Source organism: Thamnophis sirtalis, unplaced genomic scaffold (genome assembly GCF_051295495.1).
Source record: "Thamnophis sirtalis isolate CommonGarterSnake01/CBP01778 unplaced genomic scaffold, rThaSir2_p1.2 scaffold_2, whole genome shotgun sequence".
NCBI lineage: Eukaryota > Metazoa > Chordata > Lepidosauria > Squamata > Natricidae > Thamnophis > Thamnophis sirtalis.
In genome coordinates, this window is record NW_028261382.1 from 56482503 (window position 1) to 56508523 (window position 26021).

General features: G+C 45.0%; 2 protein-coding genes across 2 annotated transcripts in view; both read right to left on the minus strand.

Annotated features, from left to right (window-relative positions):
* LOC106543714 (putative RNA-binding protein 19) overlaps positions 1–26021 on the minus strand; it is a 132980-nt gene that overhangs the window by 93226 nt on the left and 13733 nt on the right. The window lies entirely within an intron of this gene.
* Positions 7364–25964, minus strand: LOC106548505 (putative RNA-binding protein 19). Its single transcript, XM_087705105.1, is given in 13 exon segments — positions 7364–7415; positions 7685–7801; positions 10123–10178; positions 11010–11072; positions 11074–11090; positions 12233–12293; positions 13477–13535; positions 13538–13624; positions 18048–18273; positions 19716–19826; positions 21208–21304; positions 24547–24668; positions 25908–25964. Coding segments are annotated over 13 exon segments (1125 nt in total).

Consider the following 26021-nt stretch of genomic DNA (forward strand, 5'->3'; position numbering starts at 1 on the left):
ACCGAATTAAAAAAGGAGAAAAAAGATTGGGAAGGGAAAATATAGGCATTTCAAGATCAAAAGCGAATGCTAAGCAAATGGATGGAGAGAATATAAGAGAAATGAAGTTCCTGAGAGATTAAGAGAAATGATTGAAAGGAGGAAAGAAACGGATTTACTAGTAGAATAGAAGGAAACCTAGTAAATATTGCCAATGGTATATATTCAATACAATGTGAGGGAAATAGATTAAAGTGATTACTTGTGGATAACTAATGAAATGAAAAGTTTACTAATTGAAATTAAATCTGAGGATATATGTTGACAGCAAGACATAATAGATAGAAAGGATACGTTAAACTTGATTACTTTGGAGAGGCAAATAATGATATTTATATATTAAGAAGACATTAAAATTAAGCAGGAGACTATGGAATGAAAACGATGACTGAAATGTAAAAGGGAAACATGAGATAAAAGAATAAGAGGAGATACAAAGGGAGGGGAAACCAGGACAACACTTTTGTTTTCAAAAGTTAAAATATGCTACAAAAAATTTTTAGAGCATGGGCCAACTTTCCACTCTTGAAACGAACGAATGGTCTCCTGCAAACTCCACTCCCCTTTCGCTCCTCTTTTATTCCCTCTGGGAGGGGCCATTCACCGTCCACCTGTGGCTCATTCACATCCAGCAAAGTCTTTCCAGGGAGGATTTACAGTCACAGACCTTATCTGGCTTGGAGAGCTGCCAGGCCGAGATCTGCAGAACTTGGCAAGGAGTCTCGGAGAATCAAGAACTAATGAAGCGAATTAATGGTCTCCTGCAAACTCCACTCCCCTTTTGCTCCTCTTTTATTCCCTCTGGGAGGGGCCATTCACCGTCCACCTGTGGCCTTACTCCCAAGTCGACCCCTGTTCTTTAGCCGTTCCTTTTGTCTGGCAATTCTGCGCATGCGCACACTGGGAACAGGCTCCAGCTGTTCCTCTGCCTCACTGATGTCCGACTCCGAAGGCAGCTGATAACTGTCAAGACGGCCCTGGCCCCCTCTCTGCCTCCGACACAGAGCCCTCGTCCGAGCCTTCCCTAAAGGACTGGCCCATGTTCCTCCCCAACCCTCCTCACTTTCCAACAACCACAGTTGCAAAGATACAGCTTTAGAGGAAAGCCTGCGGAGCTGTTTGAAAAAGCCATGGGGCCGTATATTTCCCTCTCTATCCAACCCCCTTTTTTTTGCGTTTCTTTTTAAAGGAAGCTTATTATTGGCAAGCAAAGCGTTTTGCTCCTCCGTTGGCCCCGAGACTCCGCGGAATGCAAACAATCCCGCCGGCCAGCAAAACAGTTTAGTGGAAAGAGAATATTTTTACTCAAGGGGGGGGTGTTCTTTGTGGAGGGGGTGGGTGGAGAGAGAGAAAGAGCGAGAGAGAGAGAGAGAGAAAGACCCCCTTTTGCTCGCGCTCCTCTGCTGTTAATCAGATTCTAATTGCATTCAGCACGATGCCAGAGGTGCCCGCTACCAATAAGGAGGTGATGGCAGGCAGCTGAAAGAAGCTGTCAAAATAGCCCCCGAAAACGGGCGTCCCAGGCAGGGGAGGGAAACTTGATGATAATGCGAAAATGAGATACAAAACTAGCGGGCAGAGAGGGAGGTGTGGAAATGGAAACACACACACACACACACACACACACACACACACACACACACACACACACACAACTTTCCTCTGGCTACGGGCAATATTTACTACAAATTTACAATGCACAGAGAACGCTTTAACATTGCGGCCCTTTTTATCAAAAGGAAAAAAAAGGAAAGAGTCATCGCTGGTGGTGGTGGGGGAAGATTCTGAGAGAGGGGGCTATTATTGTTATTATTCCCATTTCGCTGACGGGGAAGCTGAGGCCCGAAGTGGATAAGCAGAAGGAGCAGGAGAGGCAGGAGAAGCAGCAGAAAGGGCTGACGTTTTGATGACGTTAAAAGGGAAGCCGGTCTGGTCCAGCGGGGAAGGCGCCTGGTTAGAACGAGGAGACGTTGAGTTCTAGTTCCGCTTTAGGCATGATAGCTGGCTGGGTGACTTTGGGCCAATCACCAGGAGACGGCGAGTTCTAGACCCACTTAAAGTATGACAGCCAGCTGAGTGATTTTGGACCAATCGCTAGAAGACAGTGAGTTCTAGTTCTGTCTTATGCTGGGTGACTTTGGGTCCATCATTAGGAGATGGTGAGGTCTAGTTCTGCTTTAGGCATGATAGCTGGCTGGGTGACTTTGGGCCCATCACGAGGAGATGGTGAGTTCTAGTTCCTCCTTGGGATGAAAGCCGGCTGGGTGACTTTGGGCCCATCACCAGGAGACGGTGAGTTCTAGACCCACCTAAAGTATGATAGCCAGCTGAGTGATTTTGGACCAATCACTAGAAGACAGTGAGTTCTAGTTCTGCTTTATGCTGGGCAACTTTGGGTCCATTATTAGGAGATGGTGAGTTCTAGTTCTGCTTTAGGCATGATAGCTAGCTGGGTGACTTTGGATCCATCACCAGGAGACGGTAAGTTCTAGACTCACCTTAAGCATGATAGCTGGCTAGGTGACTTTGCTTTTAAGAAAAACCCTCCAGAGGCACTTTCTGTGTCATGTTTCTAGTCCTCACGTTCAAAAGGAAGTTGAAGAGAAACTCCAAGGGTTGAAGGTTAAAGCCATAGACCTTAGATTTACATACCGCTAACCCTAACCCTAAGATCCAAGTTCAAATGACATTTCTACAACTTGGGGCCTTCAAACCTTGGCAACTTTAACGCCCGTGGACTTCCACTCCCAGAATTCCCCAGGCAGCGTGGAATTCTGGGAGTTGAAGCCGATAGGTCATGAAAGGGGCCATAACTGCCCATTCCTGCTCTGGGTCTTGCAAGGATGAGATCCATCTTAAATTCAGGAGTCCCGCCTCGAGGCACAAAACTCAAACCCCTCCGTTAAGCAACACAACTGCTGTGTTCATTGGACCGGCTGCATGCTTGAGAAAGATGCCCGGGATGATATAAATGATAAAGAGGAATCGGTGTAGTTCAAGACATGGGGAAGATTTTTATGAATGGTTAGAGAAAGACATACAGAAAAGAAAGAAAGAAAAGAAAGAAAGAAAGAAAGAAAGAAAGAAAGAAAGAAAGAAAGAAAGAGAAAGAAAGAAAGAAAGAAAGAAAGAGAAGGAAGGAAAGAAGGAAGGAAGGAAGGAAGCTAGGAAGGAAGGAAGAAAAAAGAAAGAAAGAAAGAAAGAAAGAAAGAAAGAAAGAAAGAAAGAGAAAAGAAAGTAAGGGAGGGAAAGATTTCGTTGTATTTAAGTACAATGACACTAAAGATTATACTTATACTTAAAAGATATGGAACCCAGATGATACGCCATTAAGTAGAAAAGTGAGGGGGAAGGGGGGGAAATAGGAAAGAAAATAACAGTATATAAGTATATATTCAAAAGTAAGATACAAAGGGTGGGGGGAAACATAATCAGGATAGATTTGAGGAAGGAAAGGGAACAAGAAACGATATTCAACTATTTTTGGTTCTGCGGAAATACCACCCCAAGAAAATAAAAATTAAGAGCTGGAAGAGACACGGACAACAATAGAAAAAGAAAGGAAGAGAGGAGGAGAGGAGAGGAGAGGACGAGGAGGGAAGGAGAGGAAGAGATGAGTAGGGGAGAGGTAAGGGAAGAAGGAAGGGAAAGGAGAGGAGGAAGGAAGGAGAGAAGGGAGGGAGGGAGAAAAGGAAGAACCTACAACAATAGAAAAAGAAAGGAAGAGAGGAGGAGAGGAGAGGAAGAGGAGGGGAGGAAGATAGCGGTAAGGATAGGAAGATGGAAGGGAGAAGGAGAGATGGGAGGAAGGGGAAGAGGGATAGGGCAGAGGTAAGGGAAGAAGGAAGGGAAAGGAGAGGAGGAAGGAAGGAAGGAGAGAAGGGAGGGAGGGAGAAAAGAAAGAACCTACAACAATAGAAAAAGAAGGAAAGAGGAGGAGAGGAGAGGAAGAGGAGGGGAGGAAGATAGCGGTAAGGATAGGAAGATGGAAGGGAGAAGGAGACGGGAGGAAGGGGAAGAGGGATAGGGCAGAGGTAAGGGAAGAAGGAAGGGAAAGGAGAGGAGGAAGGAAGGAAGGAGAGAAGGGAGGGAGGGAGAAAAGAAAGAACCTACAACAATAGAAAAAGAAGGAAAGAGGAGGAGAGGAGAGGAAGAGGAGGGGAGGAAGATAGCGGTAAGGATAGGAAGATGGAAGGGAGAAGGAGACGGGAGGAAGGGGAAGAGGGATAGGGCAGAGGTAAGGGAAGAAGGAAGGGAAAGGAGAGGAGGAAGGAAGGAAGGAGAGAAGGGAGGGAGGGAGAAAAGAAAGAACCAACAATAGAAAAAGAAGGAAAGAGAGGAGGAGATGAGAGGAGAGAAAGAGGAGGGGAGGAAGATAGTGGTAAGGAGAGGAAGATGGAAGGGAGAAGGAGAGAAGGAAGAGGAAGAGAGGAGTAGGGGAGAGCTAAGGAAGAAGGAAGGGAAAGGAGAGGAGGAAGGAAGGAGAGAAGGGAGGGAGGGAGAAAAGGAAGAACCTACAACAATAGAAAAAGAAAGGAAGAGAGGAGGAGAGGAGAGGAAGAGGAGGGGAGGAAGATAGCGGTAAGGATAGGAAGATGGAAGGGAGAAGGAGACGGGAGGAAGGGGAAGAGGGATAGGGCAGAGGTAAGGGAAGAAGGAAGGGAAAGGAGAGGAGGAAGGAAGGAGAGAAGGGAGGGAGGGAGAAAAGAAAGGGAAAAGAAGGTGGTGTCAAAACAGGCGAGGGATGGTAAATAAAAGAAACCCAAATGATATGTTATAACCCTGTAAGTGGAACGACAAAAGTATAAGAACGACAGATGTAAAAAAAGAATAATAACTATGTGAATGTATACCTATAATTGTATCTTGAGAACAAAAATTAAAAAGCCCAAGATGGTTTAATGAGATCAAAAGCCTCAGAAGGAAAAAAAACACTCCTGCATTCGAATATTAAAGAACGAACAGCTAGACAGCAGGTGGCTATTTTTTTTTTTTGTTATTTCTACTTCTCCTACTCAGCTTCCAACTGGACTTTTTAATCTGTTCAAGTATGTACCAATTTCTACCCAAGAGCTTCTATTAGGATGAGTCAGTCCACCTCCCTCCTTTTGCAAAGCTCAGGAGCGCCCCCTGCAGATCCAAGAGGAAAAACACTAACGGCCCATCCATTTTTCAGCAGCTGGAAACAGCTGGTTAAGTAGATCCTAAGGCTTGATAAGGCTAAGGCTGTGGTTTTTCCCAGTTGCAAATGGATGGCTGTGGAAGCTGGACCATAAGGAAGGCCAAAGAATGGAGGCCTTTGAGCTCTGGTGCTGGAGAAGACTCCTGCACTGAGTCCCTTGGACTGCAAGGCCATCCAACTGGTCAGTCCTAGAGGAGATCAACCCTGATTGCTCTTTAGAAGGCCAGATCCTGAAGAGAAAACTCAAATCCTTTGGCCACCTAATGAGAAGGAAGGAAGCCAAAGAATGGAGGCCTTTGAACTCTGGTGCTGGAGAAGACTCCTGCATTGAGTCCCTTGGACTGCAAGGCCATCCAACTGGTCAGTCCTAGAGGGGATCAACCCTGACTGCTCTTTAGAAGACCAGATCCTGAAGAGAAAACTCAAATCCTTTGGCCACCTAATGAGAAGGAAGGAAGCCAAAGAATGGAGGCCTTTGAACTCTGGTGTTAGAGAAGACTCCTGTGTTGAGTCCCTTGGACTGCAAGGCCATCCAACCAATCAGTCCTAGAGGAGATCAACCCTGGCTGCTCTTTAGAAGGCCAGATCCTAAAGAGGAAACTCAAAGACTTTGGCCACCTAATAAGAAGGAAGGAAGCCAAAGAACGGAGGCCTTTGTACTCTGGTGCTGGAGAAGACTCCTGCATTGAGTCCCTTGGACTACAAGGCCATCCAACCGGTCAGTCCTAGAGGAGATCAACCCTGGCTGCTCTTTAGAAGGCCAGATCCTGAAGAGTAGACTCAAGTACTTTGGCCACCTAATGAGAAGGAAGGACTCCCTGGGAAGAGCCTCATGCTGGGAACGATGGAGGGCAAAAGAAGAAGAAGGGGACGGCAGAGAAGGAGGTGGCTGGATGGAGTCACTGAAGCAGCCAGCGTGAGCTTCAATGGACTCCAGAGGATGGTAGAGGACAGGAAGGCCTGAAGGAACGTTGTCCATGGGGTCGCGATGGGTCGATACGACTTTGCAACAAACAACAACATAAATTGTGGCCCATCCACAACTGAGTTTTGTTCCGGTACATCTCCAGACAAGCCAAGATACCTTCATGTGACATTTATAAACACAGTCTGGTCACCCAAAGGTGTTTTTTCCAAAAGGGTGGGTTGGACATGACTTCACAACTAACAACAAGGCTTGATAGGATCTACACTATGTAACTTGATGCTCTAAAACAGTGTTGTTGCTGTTGTTTTAATTTTGGCAACCTGAAGATGGGTGGGACTTCAACGGCCACAATTCTGGCTCTTGAGATGCACCCATCTTAATCAAAAGAATATCTGTAGTTCAACTGTGGGATCCTTGGGTGTGAGCCTCTGAGCTTGGTGGTTTTTCTTACAGATGTTTTGGTACCCAACTAGGAAACGTCATTGGGGCTAGAAGGCAATGGGGTTTGCAGAGAGGAGAGGAGAGGAGATGGGGGGAGGAGAAAGAAGGAGTAGGAGGAAGAGAAAGAGGTGGAAGTGAAGGAGGAGGAGGAGGAAGAGAAGGAGGAGGAAGAGGAAGAGAAGGAGGAAGAGGAAGAGGAAGAGGAGGAGGAGGAAGAGAAGAAGGAGGAAGAGAAGGAGGAAGAGAAGGAGGAAGAGGAGGAAGAGAAAGAGGAGGAGGAGGAAGAGAAGGAGAAGGAGGAAGAGGAGGAAGAGGAAGAGGAGGAGGAAGAGGAAGAGAAGGAGGAAGAGAAGAAGGAGGAAGAGGAGGAAGAGGAGGAGGAAGAGGAGGAAGAGGAAGAGGAGGAAGAGGAAGAGAAGAAGGAGGAAGAGGAAGAGAAGGAGGAAGAGAAGGAGGAAGAGAAGGAGGAAGGGAAGGAGGAAGAGGAGGAGAAGGAGGAAGAGAAGGAGGAAGAGGAAGAGAAGGAGGAAGAGAAGGAGAAGGAGAAAGAAGAGGAGGAGGAGGAGGAAGAGGAGGAGGAAGAAGAGGAGGAGGAAGAAGAGGAGGAGACTGAGACTGTGCGGACTTTGATGGTCTCTGAACTTGGTGAAAGTTTTGCAGACATTTCAGTACTCAACTAGGAAACTTCATCAGTGCTAGAAAGAAATGGGGTTTGCAGAGAGGAGGAGGAAGAGCAGGAGGATTGGGTTTTCTGCAGACATTTCATTACCTGACTAGGTAACATCATCCGTGCAAGAGAAGGTGGCCTTTGCTTCTGGCAAACATCTGCCAGCAAACAGCCAAACTCAAAGAGCACCAAGGACTCCACAAACTAATAGAAGAAAATATTTATAGCTCAGGGTTGAACTGTGGGGGTTCGCGGTACTCTCTGGGCTTGGTTTCCTCGGATGTTTCATTACCCAACTAGGTAACATCCTCCGTGCTAGTCGGGATAATGTTAAGATGGTTGGGTAATGAAATAACCAAGCTCAGGGACCACCAAGGACCTCACTGCATCCATTCCTTTGGCTACGAAGGGCAGCCCTCTCCCTTACCTGAAAAGCTCTCTGATCTCTTTCACCGAGGCCTGGAAGGGGATATTCCGCACCAAAATCTTGGAATTCACTTGCTTCTTGCTGACTTGCTTCTTACGAGCGGTTGTCACGGTAGACCTGGGGATCCGAAAGAGACGGGCATCAGTGCTGTGAGCGAGGATATTTTTGTTCTAACCGAGGCTCCCCGAGAGCCTGAAGCAAACTCCTTGTCCCAACAAAAAGCCCCTTTTATGAACTGACTGTGAATTCTGCTCATTCACATCCAGCAAAGTCTTTCAAGGGAGGATTTACAGTCACAGACCTTCTCTGGCTTGGAGAGCTGCCAGGCCGATATCTGCAAAACTTGGCAAGGAGTCTCGGAGAGTCACGAACCAATTAAGTGAACTAATTGTTTCCTGTAAACTCCACTCCCCTTTCGCTCATTTATTTCCTCTGGGAGGGGGCCATTCACAGTCCACCTGTGGCCTTACTCCCAAGTCGACCCCTGTTCTTTAGCTGTTCTCTTCGTCTGGCAACTCTGTGCATGCGCACACTGGGAACAGGCTCTAGCTGTTCTTCTGCCTCACTGATGTCTGACTCTGAAGGCAGCTGATAACTGTCAAGACAGCCCTGGCCCCCTCTCTGCCTCCGACTCAGAGCCTTCCCCAGACTCCAGGACTGGCCAGGTTCCTCCCCAACCCTCCTCACTGTCTGAATCTGCTGCCAGCTCCACTAGCCGGCCACAACAATTTTCTTGGGTCAAGCATGAGATTGAAGCCAAGTCCGTTGGCATTTTAGCTTAAGGGGACCTCCAAGATCTATTGAGGATTGCAAAGAAGCCAAACCACCCACCATCTAACTGTTCTGACCCAGCTCCCCGGACATGACACACCCTTTGATGTGAACTCAAAATAGGAGTGCCAGTAGCCTCAGCAAAAGATTTATCTCAGCACAGGATTACCTATTCATCTCCGCCCCCTGCCTTTTATCCCCAGAGCTAAGGTGGGGCTTCACTAGCAGTGGTGGCTCTTCAGTCCCAAGGACCACCAGCCCATAGATTTCACTGCTCTCCTCTCCTCTGCCACATTTATTCATCTCTGCCCCCTGCCTTTTATCCCCAGAGTTACGGTGGGGCTTCGCTAGCAGTAGTGGCTCTTCTGTCCCAAGGACCGGCCCATAGATTTCCACTCCTCTCCTCTCCTCTCCCTTCTGTACATCTGCGCATCAGGCACTGGACTGTTCCTCCTCTTCCTCATCAGCCACCTCCAGACCTGGGGGCTGTTAACTCTCCATCTGAGGCTGACGGGCGGCCCAGGCTCTGCCTCTGTCTCTCTCTCTCCGCCAGCTTCATTTCCTCTCCCCCCCTCGGAGCTCTCAGGTTGCCTGATGCTGACCCTAACTCCACGCCTCCTCCTCCTCCTCGATTCCACTGCTGAAGGAGCCAGTGGCCAATAGGCCCCAACACAACACAGGACTAACGCCAGGGACCATTCCCATCACGGTCTGGGGAACAGTCCAATAAGAAGCAGCATCGCCTGCAACTGGATAGCAGGCAGAGTGACTGTTAGGAATATAATCTAACGGTTGGCTTGGCAATATATAAACCATGTAACAATGTTGTACCTGTTTCTTCTTTAAATCATACTGTAAAATGCGATTGGTTGCTATTTTCCTCAATCGGCCATAAGAGGGAGCCAGAACGACTGTTAGCTCTCTGTAGATGCTGGGCTGATCTGATCTGAGTGTTTTGGAAGCTGGCTGTTAGAAAGTGCCGTGAGCTATTGTAAGTTTTGCAACTGCTAGCAAACTTTGAGTACCGAACTGATTATATGATACTGGACTATGTTATTTGGATTATCCTTTAACTGAAAGACATTGATGACTGACTGAATTTTCCGTGTATGACTTGGACTGTTTGATGGACTCCGATACCTCTATTTCCATGAAAGTAAAAGCCTATTTAAACTGCAGTGTCTGGTGTGTGTGTTCCTCCAACACAACTCTCACAACGCTTCTCGGAACGTACTCGCTCTCCCAACTGTTAGCCTACCTAATAGTGATCCTAGTTTCTTGGACTGTAAAGGAGATGGAGAAAGGTTGCAATATTCACCCACTCACATGAATACACAAATGTTTTACAGCCCAAGAAACTAGGCAGGGCATCTTCTGAGCCTTCCCCCCCACCACCCACTCACTAACTAAGGGCTAAGCTAGTCCTTTATCTGATTGTTCCCTCGGCAGCATCTCTCCTACCAGCCTCCCACCTACCAGCAAGTTATCTGAGACCAAAAGCCCACTTCCAACGCCTGGCAAAAGTCTTGGTGGAATTTGGTAACCGACTCTCCCAACCAAGGTCAAATTGCCAGGGTCAAGTTTCCACGCCCGCAGAAATGCTTTGGATGGAGTTTTTCCAGATAGGAGAAGGACCAACAGTCGGCGTCTCTTCTCAAAGAACTTACTTGATGGCTCTTTCAGATATTTTCACTTCCAGCTGATGGCCGTCCACGGAGCAATCCTGAAAGAAAGCAAAGGGAGTCCCGTGCAAATGCGACTAGATGAATAGGTACCACTTCGGTGAGGGGTAACAGTGTTCCGAGCGCCTCAACATATTGTTCTGTTGACTAGCCCGGGTTTGAGACCCAAGCACTGATTGACAGGGTGAGCTCCATTCCTCGTTCCAGCTCCTGCCCGCCTAGCAACTCGAAAGCATGCAAATGCGACTAGATGAATAGGTACCACTTCGGTGAGAAGGTAACAGTGTTCCGAGCACCTCAACATATTGTTCCGTTGACTAGCCCGGGTTCGAGACCCAAGCACTGATTGACAGGGTGAGCTCCCATTCCTGGCTCCAGTTCCTGCCCGCCTAGCAGTTTGAAAGCATGCAAATGTGACTAGATAAATAGGTACCACTTCGGTGAGAAGGTAACAGTGTTCCGAGCGCCTCAACATATTGTTCCGTGACTAGCCCGGGTTCGAGACCCAAGCACTGATTGACAGGGTGAGCTCCCATTCCTCGTTCTAGCTCCTGCCCGCCTAGCAACTCGAAAGCATGCAAATGCGACTAGATAAATAGATACCACTTCGGTGAGAAGGTAACAGTGTTCCGAGCGCCTCAACATATTGTTCCGTTGACTAGCCCAGGTTCGAGACCCAAGCACTGATTGACAGGGTGAGCTCTCAATCCTGGCTCCAGCTCCTGCCTGCCTAGCTGTCGAAAGCAAGTACATGTGACTAGATAAATAGGTACCGCTTCGGTGAGAGCTAACAACGTTCCGTGAGCCTGGATGTATAGTTATGCTGACCACATGACTATGGGCCATTCCCACAGACCGCCAGGCACTGTTACCTGTAATTGCTTGACCGCTTTCTGGGCATATTCTGGCTTCTTGTACTCCACAAATCCAAACCCCCATGGAGAGGAGGTTGCCTAAAAAAAAACACCGGAGGAAGATCAGAAATGGATTAATGCTAAAACACTTCCCCGTTCCTTCTCTAGCTTAGAGATCCTCAGCCTTCAAAGCGGCCAAGTGATTGAATTTGGCTCTTTTTAGCGTCCTCACAGTCATTGTTTGACCGTGAGGACGCTATGAGCAAGAACTGGATGTAATTCTAGTTTCTCATTGTTTGAACGGTCACCATTCTGACCCAGGCTTCCTTAGAAAGCAAGAAGCAGAGTCTTGGTCCCGACTAAATCTCTTTTATTTACACAACTGTGAATTCTTTCATTCCCCAGTCAGCAAGGCTTGTGGCAAACAGTCTTTCAAAGCAATTTTTATCAACACGAACCTTATCTCGCCTGGAGAGCTGCCAGATAACTAGTTTCCAAGCACAGGGCAAGGCAATACTTGGCACTTAACTCTTATAATCACAAACAGAACTTTCCACTCTTGAAATGACCGAAGGAACAAATTGTTTCCTGCAAAATCCCCCTCCCCATTCGCTCCTCTTTGTTTCCTATGGGAGGGGCCAATCACCTCCAAGGCATTGCTTTACTCCCAAGTCGACCCTGCTTTCTTAGTTGTTCTTGTCTTCTGGCAGTTCTGCGCATGCGCACACTGGGAACAGGCTCCAGCTGTTCTTCTGCTTTGCTGCTGTCTAGCTCCCTCTCTGCGCAGTGGTTAAATGTAGCACTGCAGGCTGACTGCAGTTCAGCAGTTCGGCTGTTCAAATCTCACCGGCTCAGGGTTGACTCAGCCTTCCATCCTTCCGAGGTGGGTAAAATGAGGACCCGGATTGTTGTTGGGGGCAATATGCTGACTCTGTAAACCGCTTAGAGAGGGCTGAAAGCCCTATGAAGCGGTATATTAAGTCTAACTGCTATTGCTATTGCCTCCGACGCAGAGCCCTCGTCTGAGCTTTTCTCAACTCCCAGGATTGGGCCCATGTTCCTCCCCAACCTCCTCACTGTCCCTTCTGCTGCCAACTCTGCTGGCCGCCCGCGGGCCACAACAGTCACTAAATAAATGGTTGTAAGTCAAGGACCAACCAGCTGTGGGTTATAAGAAATAAAGTCAAACACGCCTAGGGTACAAAAGAACAGCAAGGACAATACTCGGGGAAAACACATACCGGTTTTATCTTTCTTCTTCGTGATGGTGCAACTCCGCACAGCGCCAGCTTTGGAGAAAACCTGGAAAAGAAGAAAGAGGAGCATGCTTTTAAGTTTTATTCTCCTGTATGGTGCCCCTCTGTTTTCTCCCAGAGGGGAAGGGACAAAGGGAGAGGCAGGGGGAGGAAAGATGCTACGTGACATCAAAATTCTACACTAGCAAGCAAGACAGAATATGGATGGCCACGGAGCACACAGCAGGATTCATAAACGTGGATTACTTGACTGCCTCAAGGGCAGTCTCCAAATTTAATCCAAGAGGAAGAAGGATGATTCCTGTAAAGTTCTAAGACTAGGGCGAAACACAAGGAAGGAAGGAAGGGAGGGAGGGAGGGAGGGAGGGAGGGAGGGAGTAAAAGGCAGAGGAAGGAAGGAAAAAAGGTAAAAAAAGAGGGAGGAAAGGAAGGACAGAGGAAGGGAAGGAAGGAGGAAAAGGTAAGAAAAGAGGGAAGGAAGACAGAGAAAAAGAAAAAAGTAACAAAAAAGGGAAGAAAGGAAGGAAAAGAGGGAAAAGACAAAAGGTAAGAAAAGAGGGAAGAAAGAAAGGAAGGAGGCAGGGAAGGAAGGAAAAAAGGTAAGAAAAGGGGGAGGGAAGGAAGGGACAGAGAAAAAAAAAGAGGGAGGAAAAGAGGGAGGAAAGGAAGGAAGGAGGAGAAGAAGGAAGGAGAAAAGGTAAGAAAAGAGGGAGGGAAGGAGGGAAGGAAGGAAAAGACAGAGAAAAAGTAAAAAAGTAAGAAAAGGGAGGAAAGGAAGGAAGGAAAAGAGAGAAAAAGACAAAAGGTAAGAAAAGAGGGGAGGGAGGGAGGGAGGGAGGGAAGAAGAAGAAAGGGAAGGAAGGAAGGAAGGAAGGAAGGAAGGAAGAAGGAAGGAAGGAAGGGGAAGCCCCCAAAATAATTTGATACAAAATCAGAATGAGTGACTTTATCTGCCTCGCTTCTTAAACCAGAGGAATCAAAAACAGATGAACTAATTTCACTTTATTGTCAAGCCACACTGACAATCTCTTGCAAGTCTCAAAGTACAATTGTCCCCACTACCATCATTACCACTTGAGAAACTAGGGAGGGTTTCTTCTAGGGCCTCTTGCCCAACCATTCTCCAGCTGTGGGCTATGCCCTCTCTTATTGGACCATTGTCTCTTCACTCTATCCCCCAAGGTATTTCCCGCAGGCCATTACATAGCCATGAAATCCCTGAAAATCACCTCTTTTAGCGTGTCTTCTGTAGTGCTGAAGTTGAGGTTTTTTATGAAAATGGTACAGCTGGAAGAGTTTCTTCTTCCTCCTCTTCCTCCTCCTCCTCCTCTTCCTCTTCCTCCATTTCCTTCTGAGCCTCCCTTTTTTCAGAAATCCCTGCAAGAGAAGGAGGTTTGAGTGCATCTAAGGGAAGATGATGCATCTTCAGTGGCTCAGTGGCTATGACACTGAGCTTCTTGATCAGAAAGATCGGCAGTTCGAATCACTACTGCTGCATAATGGAGTGAGCTCCCGTGACTTGTCCCAGCTTCTGCCAACCTAGCAGTTCGAAAGCACGTAAAAAATGCAAGTAGAAAAATAGGGACCACCTTTGGTGCGAAGAAAGCAGCGTTCCGTGCGCCTTCAGCATTGAGTCATGCCGGCCACATGACCACGGAGACGTCTTCGGACAGTGTTGGCTCTTCGGCTTTGAAACTGAGATGAATGAACTCTGCCTCCTAGAGTCGGGAACAACCAGCACTCCTTCCTTCCTTCACTCATTCCCTCCCTCCTTCCTTCCCTTTCTTCCTGTGCAGTACTTGGAAAGGAGTATCAAAGGTAACTCTTCCAACTGTAAGCAGTTCGATCCTGACCAACTCCAGGTTGACTCAGCCTTCCGTCCTACCGAGGTGGGTAAAATGAGGACCCAGATTTTTGGGGGGGGGCAATGGGCTGACTCTGTAAACCGCTTAGAGAGGGCTGTAAAAGCACTGGGAAGAGGGATATGTCTAAATGCTATTGGTCTCTATCATCTATGGTGGCGTAGTGGTTAGAAAGCAGTATTGCAGGATGACTCTGCCCACTGCCAGCAGTTTGATCCTGATCAGCTGAAGGCTGACTCAGCCTTCCATCCTTCCGAAGTGGGTAAAATGAGGAACCCTGATTTGTTGAGTGTAACAGGCTGACATTGTAAACCATTTTGAGAGGGATGGCAAGCACTGTGAAGCGGGATATGTCTAAGTGCTTGCTATTGTCCTTCCTTCCTTCCTTCCTTCCTTCTTCCTTCCTTCCTTCCTTCCTTCCTTCCTTCCTTCCTTCCTTCTGCCCGCCCGCCCGCCATGGTGGTGGAGCAGTTAAGAATGCAGCACTGCAGGCTACTTCTGCTGATCACCGGCTGTGAGCAGTTTGGCAGATTGAATCTCACAAGCTCAAGGTTGACTCAGCCTTCCATCCTTCCGAGGTGAGTAAAATGAGGACCCAGATTATTGGGGGCAAGAGGCTGACTCTGTAAACTGCTTAGAGAGGGCTGTAAAAGCACTATGAAGTGGGTATATAAGTCTAAGTGCTATTGCTATTGTCCTTCTTTCTTTCCTTCCTTCCTTCCTTCCTTCTGCCCGCCCGCCCGCCATGGTGGTGGAGCAGTTAAGAATGCAGCACTGCAGGCTACTTCTGCTGATCACCGGATGTGAGCAGTTTGGCAAATTGAATCTCACCAGGCTCAAGGTTGACTCAGCCTTCCGTCCTTCCGAGGTGAGTAAAATGAGGACCCAGATTATTGGGGGGCAAGAGGCTGACTCTGTAAACCGCTTAGAAAGGGCTGTAAAAGCACTGTGAAGCGGTATATAAGTCTAAGTGCTATTGCTATTGTCCTTCTTTCTTTCCTTCCTTCTTTCTTTCCTTCCTTCCTTCCTTCCTCCCTCCCTCCCTTCCTTCCGGTTGACTCTTCCATCCTTCCGAGGTGAGTAAAATGAGGACTCAGATTGTTGGGGGCAAGAGGCTGACTCTGTAAACCGCTTAGAAAGGGATGGAAAGCATTGTGAAGCGGTATATAAGTCTAAGTGCTATTGCTATTGTCCTTCTTTCTTTCCTTCCTCCTTCCTTCCTTCCTTCCTTCCTTCCTTCCGGTTGACTCTTCCATTCTTCCGAGGTGAGTAAAATAGGACTCAGATTGTTGGGGTCAAGAGGCTGATTCTCTAAACCGCTTAGAAGAGGGCTGGTAAAAGTACTATGAAGCAGTATATAAGTCTTAAGTGCTGTTGCTGTTACAGCCTGAGAAACTAAGGAGGGTTCCTTTCTCCGTCCGTTATGCAGCCATGGGTTTTTCTCCCTCTTATCTGACCCAAATGCATGATAACGTGGAAGCAATTCTACTCAACTGCCCCTGCCCCCCCGCCCCCCCAAAACATACCTTTCTGGGTTTGTTCCTCGCCTTCCTTTTGCTCTTCAACCTTTGACATTTTTCTCCCAGGACCAGAAAAGACCCCCCATGGGTGCCCATTCGAGGTAAAGAGGGATATGTTGGAACTGAGCAAGGAAGAAGGAAACCAGTGCAAAGAAGTTAAAACGAGGAAAGAAATTCGGTACAAAACAGTGCAAGAATTTAAACAAAAAAAAAAAAAAAAACACCAAGGTTTGTTTAAGGCAGAGCGCCAATTAATGCTGAAAAGTGGGTGGGACGGTCTTTCTCAGTCTTGACAGCTCGAAGATATGTGGATGTCAACTCCCAGAATTCCCAGACTGGCTAGGGAATTCTGGGAGTTGAAGTCCACACGTCTTCAAGCAGCCATGGTTGAGAAACACTGGGATGAGTAGAGTAGGGTAGGGTAGAATAAAATAGAACAGAATAGGAAGAAAGGAGAATAGAATAGAATAGAATAGAGGAATGAGGAAATAGAATAGAATGAAGAATAGAGTAGAGTAGAATAGAATAGAAAGGAGAATAGAATAGAATAGAATAGAATAGAGGAATGAGGAAATAGAATAGAATGAAGAATAGAGTAGAGTAGAATAGAGTAGAATAGAATAGAAAGGAGAATAGAATAGTATAGAGGAATGAGGAAATAGAATAGAATGAAGAATAGAGTAGAGTAGAATAGAATAGAAAGGAGAATAGAATAGAATAGAGGAATGAGGAAATAGAATAGAATGAAGAATAGAGTAGAGTAGAATAGAATAGAAAGGAGAATAGAATAGAATAGAATAGAGGAATGAGGAAATAGAATAGAATGAAGAATAGAGTAGAGTAGAATAGAGTAGAATAGAATAGAAAGGAGAATAGAATAGTATAGAGGAATGAGGAAATAGAATAGAATGAAGAATAGAGTAGAGCAGAATAGAATAGAAAGGAGAATAGAATAGAATAGAAGAATGAGGAAATAGAATAGAATGAAGAATAGAGTAGAGTAGAGTAGAGTAGAGCAGAATAGTATAGAAAGGAGAATAGAATAAAATAGAGGAATGAGGAAATAGAATAGAATGAAGAATAGAGTAGAATAGAGCAGAATAGAATAGAAAGGAGAATAGAATAGAATAGAATAGAATAGAGGAATGAGGAAATAGAATAGAATGAAGAATAGAGTAGAGTAGAATAGAGTAGAATAGAATAGAAAGGAGAATAGAATAGAATAGAGGAATGAGGAAATAGAATAGAATGAAGAATAGAGCAGAATAGTATAGAAAGGAGAATAGAATAGAATAGAATAGAATAGAATAGAATAGAGGAATGAGGAAATAGAATAGAATGAAGAATAGAGTAGAGTAGAATAAAGTAGAATAGAATAGAAAGGAGAATAGAATAGAATAAAGGAATGAGGAAATAGAATAGAATGAAGAATAGAGTAGAGCAGAATAGAATAGAAAGGAGAATAGAATAGAATAGAGGAATGAGGAAATAGAATATAATGAAGAATAGAGTAGAATAGAGTAGAATAGAATAGAAAGGAGAATAGAATAGAGGAATGAGGAAATAGAATAGAATGAAGAATAGAGTAGAGCAGAATAGTATAGAAAGGAGAATAGAATAGAATAGAGGAATGAGGAAATAGAATAGAATGAAGAATAGAGTAGAATAGAGCAGAATAGAATAGAAAGGAGAATAGAATAGAATAGAATAGAGGAATGAGGAAATAGAATAGAATAGAATGAAGAATAGAGTAGAATAGAGCAGAATAAAATAGAAAGGAGAATAGAATAGAATAGAATAGAATAGAGGAATGAGGAAATAGAATAGAATAAATGAAGAATAGAGTAGAGTATAGAGTAGAATAGAACAGAATAGAATAGAAAGGGGAATAGAATAAAATAGGAGGAATGAAGAAATAGAATAGAGTAGAATAAAGAATAGAGTAGAGAATAGAGCAGAATAGAATATAAAGGAGAATAGAATAGAATAAAGGAATGAAGAAATAGAATAGAATGAAGAGTACAGTAGAGGAGAGGAGAGTAGATTTAGAGTTGGAAGGGCCCTTGAAGGTCCTCTAGTCCAACCCCCTGCCTAGGCAGGAAACCCTACACCACTTCAGACAAATGGTTATCCAACCTCTTCTTAAAAACTTCCAGCGTTGGGGCATTCACAACTTCTGGGGGCAAGTTGTTCCACTGATTAATTGTTCTAATTGTCAGGAAATTTCTCCTTAGTTCTAAGTTGCTTCTCTCCTTGATTAGTTTCCACCCATTGCTTCTTGTCCTGCCCTCACGTACTTTGGAGAATAGCTTGACTCCCTCTCTTTGGAGCAGCCTCTCAAATACTGGAAGACTGCTATCATATCTGGGATAAGCTATCCATGCGCCCAGCAGAATAGCTGAGACCCAGTCAACAGGCCTGCCGGCCCCAACTTGAGGCCTACCTTGGAGTAGGCCAACTTGGTGAATGCCTTCTTGGCTTCGGTGGGTTCCAGGAACTCCATGATGGCTGTCACTCCTCCTTCCGGCAGCAGGACCCGCCCGAGGCTCCCGAAAGGCCCAAAGACCTCCTCCAGCTGTTCTGCCTTCGTGCCAGCCGGCAGGTTCTTCACCAAAATCACCGTCTTGCTCCGTTCTCCAGCCGCCTGCAAGAAAGGAAAGAGAGGGAGGCTGCGTTGCAAAGAGAGCCGATCCCTACGATCGCCCCGAAAGGCTACAAAAAGCAAAGGATTTGACAGCCAAGGGAAGCAAGTATGCAGATTGGATCCCGTTTGCGTTGGGAAGGCTTCCCGGCACGTAGAAAGTGAGAAAATTAGAGAACCTCCCTCTATTCTTTCTTTCTTTCTCTTCCTTCTTCCCCCTCCCTTTCTCTCTCCCTCAATCCCTTTTTCTTCCTTCCTTCCTACCACTCTTTCCTTTTTCTTTTTTTCTTTTTCTCCCTTCCTTCTTTCTTCCCCCCACCCTCTCTCAATCCCTCTTCCTTCTTCCCTCCCCCTTTTCTTTTTCTTCCTTCCTTCCCTCCTTCTTGCCCCTCCCTCAATCCCTCTTCCTTCCTTCCTCCCTTTTCTTTCTTCCTTCCTCTTTCCCTCCTCCTTCCTTCCTCCCTTCCTTCTTCAATCCCTCTTCCTCCCTCCCTCAATCTCTCGTCCTTTCCCCCTCCCTCCTTTTTCTTTCTTCCTTCGTCTTTCCCTCTTCCTTCTTTCCTCCCTTCCTCCTTCAATCCCTCTTCCTCCCTCCCTCAATCTCTCTTCCTTTCCCCCTCCCTCCTTTTTCTTTCTTTTTCTTTCTTCCTTCCTCTTTCCCTCCTCCTTCCTTCCTCCCTTCCTCCTTCAATCCCTCTTCCTCCCTCCCTCAATCTCTCTTCCTCCCTCCCTCCCTCCCTTTTCTTTCTTCCTTCCTTCCTCTTTCCCTCTTCCTTCTTTCCTTCCTTCCTCCTTCAATCCCTCTTCCCTCCTTCCTCCCCCTCCCTCTTCTTTCTTTTTCTTCCTTCCTTCCTCTTTCCCTCTTCCTCCCTCCCTCAATCTCCCTTCCTTCCTCCCTCCCTCCCTCCCTCCCTTTTCTTTCTTTTTCTTTCTTCCTTCCCCTTTCCCTCTTCCTTCCTTCCTCCCTCCCTCAATCTCTCTTCCTTCCTCCCCTTAGAAGCTCACAACAGAAAAAGAAACCAGGGAAAAAGAAAAAAAGGTGAAAGAAAACAAGATTGAAAAAAAAATAGAAAGAAAAAAAAATAGAAAAGTGCCTTTCAATATTCTCCACAGCAGATATAGGCCCGTATATATATTTATACATATTTTAATATATTTTGACCGCTCTTCTAAAGCTGCATCGTATTTCTTTTCTCTCTCTAATCTATGCTTTCTAATCCTCAAAAACCATCAATCGCAAGTTCGCTTTCTTTTTTTTTCCACGTTGATGCAAGAAGCTGTGAAGCTCGCGTTCTACCGCTAAGGAGCTTCGGAACCGCAGGGATGTTTGAACAAAAAAAAAAAACCCTGCTCAAATTTTCTTTTCTGACGGCTTCAACCGCTTCTCGCGACGTCACACATTTAGTGAGACGGAATGAGGGTTCGAACGGCCGCCATTCCCTTACCTGGCTGAAGGAATCCAGGCTGACTCCGTTGTCCAGCAGGAACCGGCGAACGTTTTGAACAAGTTCTGTTTCCCCGAGTGCCACCCTCACCGCCACGCTGCCCTTGCCTTCCTGCCAAGAGAAAAAAGGAAGTAAGAGGCATTCAGTTTTGGTCACAACACCATCAAAAAGATGTTTCCTTTTCTTCTCTCCCTTCCTCCCGGGCAAAGTATATCTTTGTCCTGTGAATAGGAAGTCTCTTGGGCTCAGTTTCCAGTTTTGGTCACCATCACAGAGAACCTCTACTGCACCCTTGATCAAAAAAGGGCAGGAGACCTCCGAACTATAAAACTGGGACTTCCCCTCCACCCAGAATCCGCCACCAATCGGTCCCCGGTTCCTGTAGATTAGAATATCCCTCTTATGAGAAGAGAGTTGATTTGCAAGGCTCCATCAGGAATGTTCTCACAGTGAGAACCATCAACCCATGGAACAGAAGTTGCCTTCGGAAGTTGTGGGAGCTTCATCACTGGAAGCTTTCAAGAAGAGACTGGACTGCCACCTGTCAAAAATCGTGTAGGGTCTCCTGCTTGGGCAGGTGTGGGTGGGGTGGACTAGATGACCTCCAAGGTCCCTTCCAACTCCGTTAAAAAATTCTCAAGATCCCTAAAAGTTGTGTGCACAACCAGTGACCTGTTCGATGGGCTGGAGAGATATGGGGAAGAAAGCTATTATACATCATTCCAACCAACAAGCCTATAAAAGGGAATATTTGTAGCTCAGGGTTGAAATGAGGAGTCCTTGATGCTCTTGAGTCTGCTTGACAACTAACTCCTATTTATGACGGCCGTAGTGTCCCGGGGTCATGTGATTCGCTTTTGCGACCTTCTGGCAAGCAAAGTCCAATGGGGAATGCAATAGCAGTTCGACTTATATATCGCTTCATAGGGCTTTCAGCCCTCTCTAAGCGGTTTACAGAGAGTCAGCATATTGCCCCCAACAATCCGGGTCCTCATTTTACCCACCTCGGAAGGATGGAAGGCTGAGTCAACCCTGAGCCGGTGAGATTTGAACAGCCGAACTGCAGAACTGCAGTCAGCTGAAGTGCCTGCAGTGCTGCATTTAACAACTGTGCCACCTCGGCTCTTAGGTGAATGCAGATTCACTTAACAACCAAGGGACTAATCCAACAGATGCAATGATTCGCTTAACAAAGCTGACACAAGAAGTCCTGAAACGGGGCAAACTCACTTCGCAAACGTTTCGCTTAGCGGCTTGAATTTTGCCCTCCCTTGTGGTCCTAACTCGAGGGCTACCTGTAACACCAAAGCAATTGCTAAATTGTTAAGTTGGCCTGACATCTCCCAGGTAATTACATCCTAAAGTTGCCAAGTTTGGAAAGTACTGAATTAAGGGGAACAAAAAAAGAATACACCACACCATTCAGTCTGAATTTTTGGCCAAAGATTCTACAAAACCTACAGTTCAAACAAACAAACCATGATAAACTCACGTGATCCAACACTTGACTCTTGGTAGCATTGTATTTGTGAGCGACAGCCTCTGCCACGGCATTTGTCCCCATGAAGAGGGTATTCCAGTTGTGGGAGCTGGGTGGAGGAGAAACATTGTGAGTTCCGCTGTTTGGGAGGACTGGAAGAATAATATTCCCAAAGTGGGAGGAACGGATGGGGCGTGACCCGTCAAAACCGCGGTCCACAAAAGCGCGCTCGACGAAAGTGCGCATTTGACGTCATCACAGCGTGACGAAAAAAATTAAAAATTGAAATAAAAATAAAATTAAAGCAAGCCGATTCACATAAAGGTAAGGGTTTGGTTTAGGTTTAGGGTTAGGGTTAGGTTAAGGGTTAGGTTTAGAGCGTTAGGGTTACGTTTAGCGTTAGGTTAAGGGTTAGCGTTACGTTTAGCGTTAGGTTAACGGTTAGGTTTAGGGTTAGATTTAGGGTTAGGTTAAGGGTTAGGTTTAGGGTTAGGTTTGGGGGGGTTAGGGTAAGGTTTTCGCTTTATTTTTACATTTATCGATCACAGCACGATGTTTTCGTCGCGCTGTGATGACGTCACGTACGCGCTTTCGGCAAGCGCGCTTTTGTCTACCACGGTCTTGTGGTGGAACCGGATGGGGAACGTGCCACAATTTGCAGCAATGGCTGAAGCGTTCCGTGTGGCCCGAGAACCAACAAAGCAATGTTTGTCTTCGTTGAGCAAAAAAAGCCCATGTGAGGTTTCCAGGCTTTTTCAAGATTTGTTCTTGTGGTTTGGACAGAGACGGATCAACAAATCGGGGAAGAATGGAAACCTTTATGCGGGCTTTTTGCTGAATGAATCATCAAAACAGAACGGGTGATTTACGGATCTGAAGATAATTTATTAAATGAGGAGGCCAGGAGATTTGCAAAAATTTTAAGGAGAGGAGGGACGATAAGATTGTAATTATTAGAGAATAGATGTAAAGATTAAACATGAAAATAACTTTATATATATATATATATTTAGAGTCACAACTCCTGGTAAGCCCCAATTATGGGAGGAAGCTAACTGCTTCCATCATCTGTCAATCGGCTCGTCACAAGAGTCCATCACGACAGAAACCCAATATTTTTACTGTTGCCTTTGTTATATATGTTTTTTTTATTTGTGCTGATAAATAAATAAAGGGAGACTAGTATAGATCTATTTCAAGCTATTTAGCTCTCATCAGCTAGCCATACCCTTACTGGGAATTGAGCCTGTGCTGTATTGCCTCTAAAGCAGATGTGTTAACCATTGAGCACAGGCTCGATTCCCAGTAAGGGTATGGCTAGCTGATGAGAGCTAAATAGCTTGAAATAGATCTATACTAGTCTCCCTTTATTTATTTATCAGCACAAATAAAAAAAACACATATATAACAAAGGCAACAGTAAAAATATTGGGTTTCTGTCGTGATGGACTCTTGTGACGAGCCGATTGACAGATGATGGAAGCAGTTAGCTTCCTCCCATAATTGGGGCTTACCAGGGGTTGTGACTCTAAATATATACCTTCTTCCCTGGCTGGCTGATAAGGAGTCGAGCTCTGTGGCTCAATGGTTAACACATCTGCCTTAGAGGCAATACAGCACAGGCTCGATTCCCAGTAAGGGTATGGCTAGCTGATGAGAGCTAAATAGCTTGAAATAGATCTATACTAGTCTCCCTTTATTTATTTATCAGCACAAATAAAAAAAACACACACATATATATATATATATATATATATATTATATTATATTATATTATATTATATTATATTATATTATATATTATATATATAACATATATATATATATATAAATATAACAAATGTAACAAAAAGGCAACAGTAAAAAATATTGGGTTTCTGTCTGAATGGTCTCTTGTGACGAGCCGAAGACAGAGAGTGGAAGTGTGACCTTCCTCCCATATTTGGGCATACCAGGGGTTGTGACTTTAAATATATACCTCTCACCCTGGCTGGCTGATAAGGAGTCAAGCTGTGTAGCTCAATGGTTAACACATCTGCCTAAGAGGCAATAGAGCACAGGTTCGATTCCCAACAAGGGTGTGGCTAGCTGATGAGAGCTAAATAGCTTGAAATAGATCTATACTAGTCTCCCTTTATTTATTTATCAGCATAAATATAACATATATATATATATATATATATATATATATATATATATATATATATATATATATATACACACACACATACATACACACACACACACATACATACATCTCTCTCTCTCTCATCCATCTATCTATCTATCTATCTATCTATCTATCTATCTATCTATCTATCTATCTATCTATCTATCTATATTGTTGTGGCCCAGCAGGAGCCGTTGGAGCTGCCACCAGACTCCGACAGCGAGGGGCCCTATGAGTCAGCTCTGGAAAATGTGGAGGACCCTGGACAGGGTTCAGACTCTGAGCAGGGACCAGAGAGGCTGGTTGGCCACCAGGAGGCGCCTGAGGCATGGAGCAGCGGTAAAAGCCAAAGGGAGTTGGTCCCTGACGTCAGGCCCTGGAGCAGTGGGGAGGAGTTAAGGGAGTTGGTCCCGGATGCCAAGCAAAGGCGGGCAGATAAGTGACGACAGCAACTACACAGATACAGATAATTGGACCCAGGTAGTTGTAATTAGGCTCCTCCCAAGAAAGTATATAAGGAGAGACTTTGGGAGGAGGCTGTTTGCAGGATTCAACTAATATAATAATGCTGGAGAAGCTCTCATGTGTATTTCTTATCTTAGAAGTCTGGGTTGCTGCCAAAGTCTTGTCGGTGTGTTAATTTACTGTGAATAAATTGTCTACCAGTAATCTTGTGTCAGCGTGCCTCATCATACGGAGGGGGTGGGTGGGTCAGAATATATATATATATATATGGATGTTGAAGCAACATAGAATAGTGATGTATATTATTGGAAAGACTAAACACAAAGGTAATTTAAGAGGCATTTTAAAGTTAACTGGCAATATATACTTATGATATTGATACAACTTATACAGTAGAATAGTGATGTATATAATTGGAAAGGAAGAATAATGAAATAACTGTTATGTGATTATGAGTGATACTGATACTGGAGCGCTATAAAGATTGAAAATGTGTTATCAATGACGAAACATGTTCAATAAATAAAATCTAAAAGAAAAAGATTGCAATTATCTGTTGAAAAGAAAGATCGGAAGTCATTTAACTTTCTTTAGTTTTCTTTTCTTACTCTTTTACAGCCTGTTTTTTCTCACTTTTTATTTCTTTTATTTCTATTCGATGAAAGATATGAACAAACAAACAAAAAGAGAGGAAGACAATTTGTGCAGGGACAAACCTCAAGCTGTTTGCTTTATCTTTCGAGGCCTTTTGCTTCTTGTACGAGGACGACCCTGCAGAGTCTGAGCTCTCGGCTTCTTCCTTCTTGATGGTTGAAGGCAACACATGCAGCATTCGGCCCTAAGAGACAAAATGAAAATTTGAAATATCGATCCTGGAAACAGAACGAGTAGAAAGGCCTAAAGTTATCCTGGATCCTTAAGTCTTGGAAAATCCCTACAACTGACAGGCTCCAAAACCTCAGAAAAAAAACACGCGGAGGTTCTTCTAAGCAGTTTTCCTCATTGTTCCTTGTCTATAGACTGAATCTTGCCAACTTCTAAGCAGTTTTCCTTATTGTTCTTTGTCTATAGACTGAATTTTGCCAACTTCTAAGCAGTTTTCCTCATTGTTCCTTGTCTATAGACTGAATTTTGCCAACTTCTAAGCAGTTTTCCTCATTGTTCCTTGCCTATAGACTGAATCTTGCCAACGTCTAAGACGTTTTCCTTATTGTTCCTTGCCTATAGACTGAATCTTGCCAAATTCTAAGCAGTTTTCCTTATTTTTCCTTGTCTATAGACTGAATCTTGCCAACGTCTAAGACGTTTTCCTTATTGTTCCTTGTCTATAGACTGAATTTTGCCAACTTCTAAGCAGTTTTCCTCATTGTTCCTTGCCTATAGACTGAATCTTGCCAACGTCTAAGACGTTTTCCTTATTGTTCTTTGTCTATAGACTGAATTTTGCCAACTTCTAAGCAGTTTTCCTCATTGTTCCTTGCCTATAGACTGAATCTTGCCCACTTTTAAGCACTTTTCCTTATTGTTCCTTGCCTATAAACTGAATTTTGCCAACTTCTAAGCAGTTTTCCTTATTGTTCTTCATGTATAGACTGAATCTTGCCAAATTCTAAGCAGTTTTCCTTATTGTTCTTCGTCTATAGACTGAATCTTGCCCACTTTTAAGCAGTTTTCCTTATTTTTCCTTGTCTATAGACTGAATCTTGCCAACGTCTAAGATGTTTTCCTTATTGTTCCTTGCCTATAGACTGAATCTTGCCAAATCAAAGAAGACTACTTGCACCATAAGACACATCCTCTGGGAACTACGATGGAGGGGCTGTCTTCACCCTCTTTCACCCACAAAAACTGCTTGTATTGCAAAGGACTACTTGCAAGTTGAATCTGGTCCTCATCCCATTAAGAAAAAAAATGCTATTATAATATAAGCATTTACACTGGCCCTTCAATGGAGCCCCAAAATCAGTTTTCCATGTATGGGAAACCCAGGAAAGAATCTTTAACTGCCCAGAGCATCCTCTGTCTGACTCCCAAGGCCTGGGGGCAGCATAGAGACATCGAACCAATCAGTTTGTACCTGGAAAACCTGTCCGTCCACTTCTGCAAAGGCCTTCACGGCATGCTCAGGAAACATGTAGGTGACAAAGGCAAAGCCTTTGGGCCTCTTGGTCAAGCTGTCAATAGGGAAGTG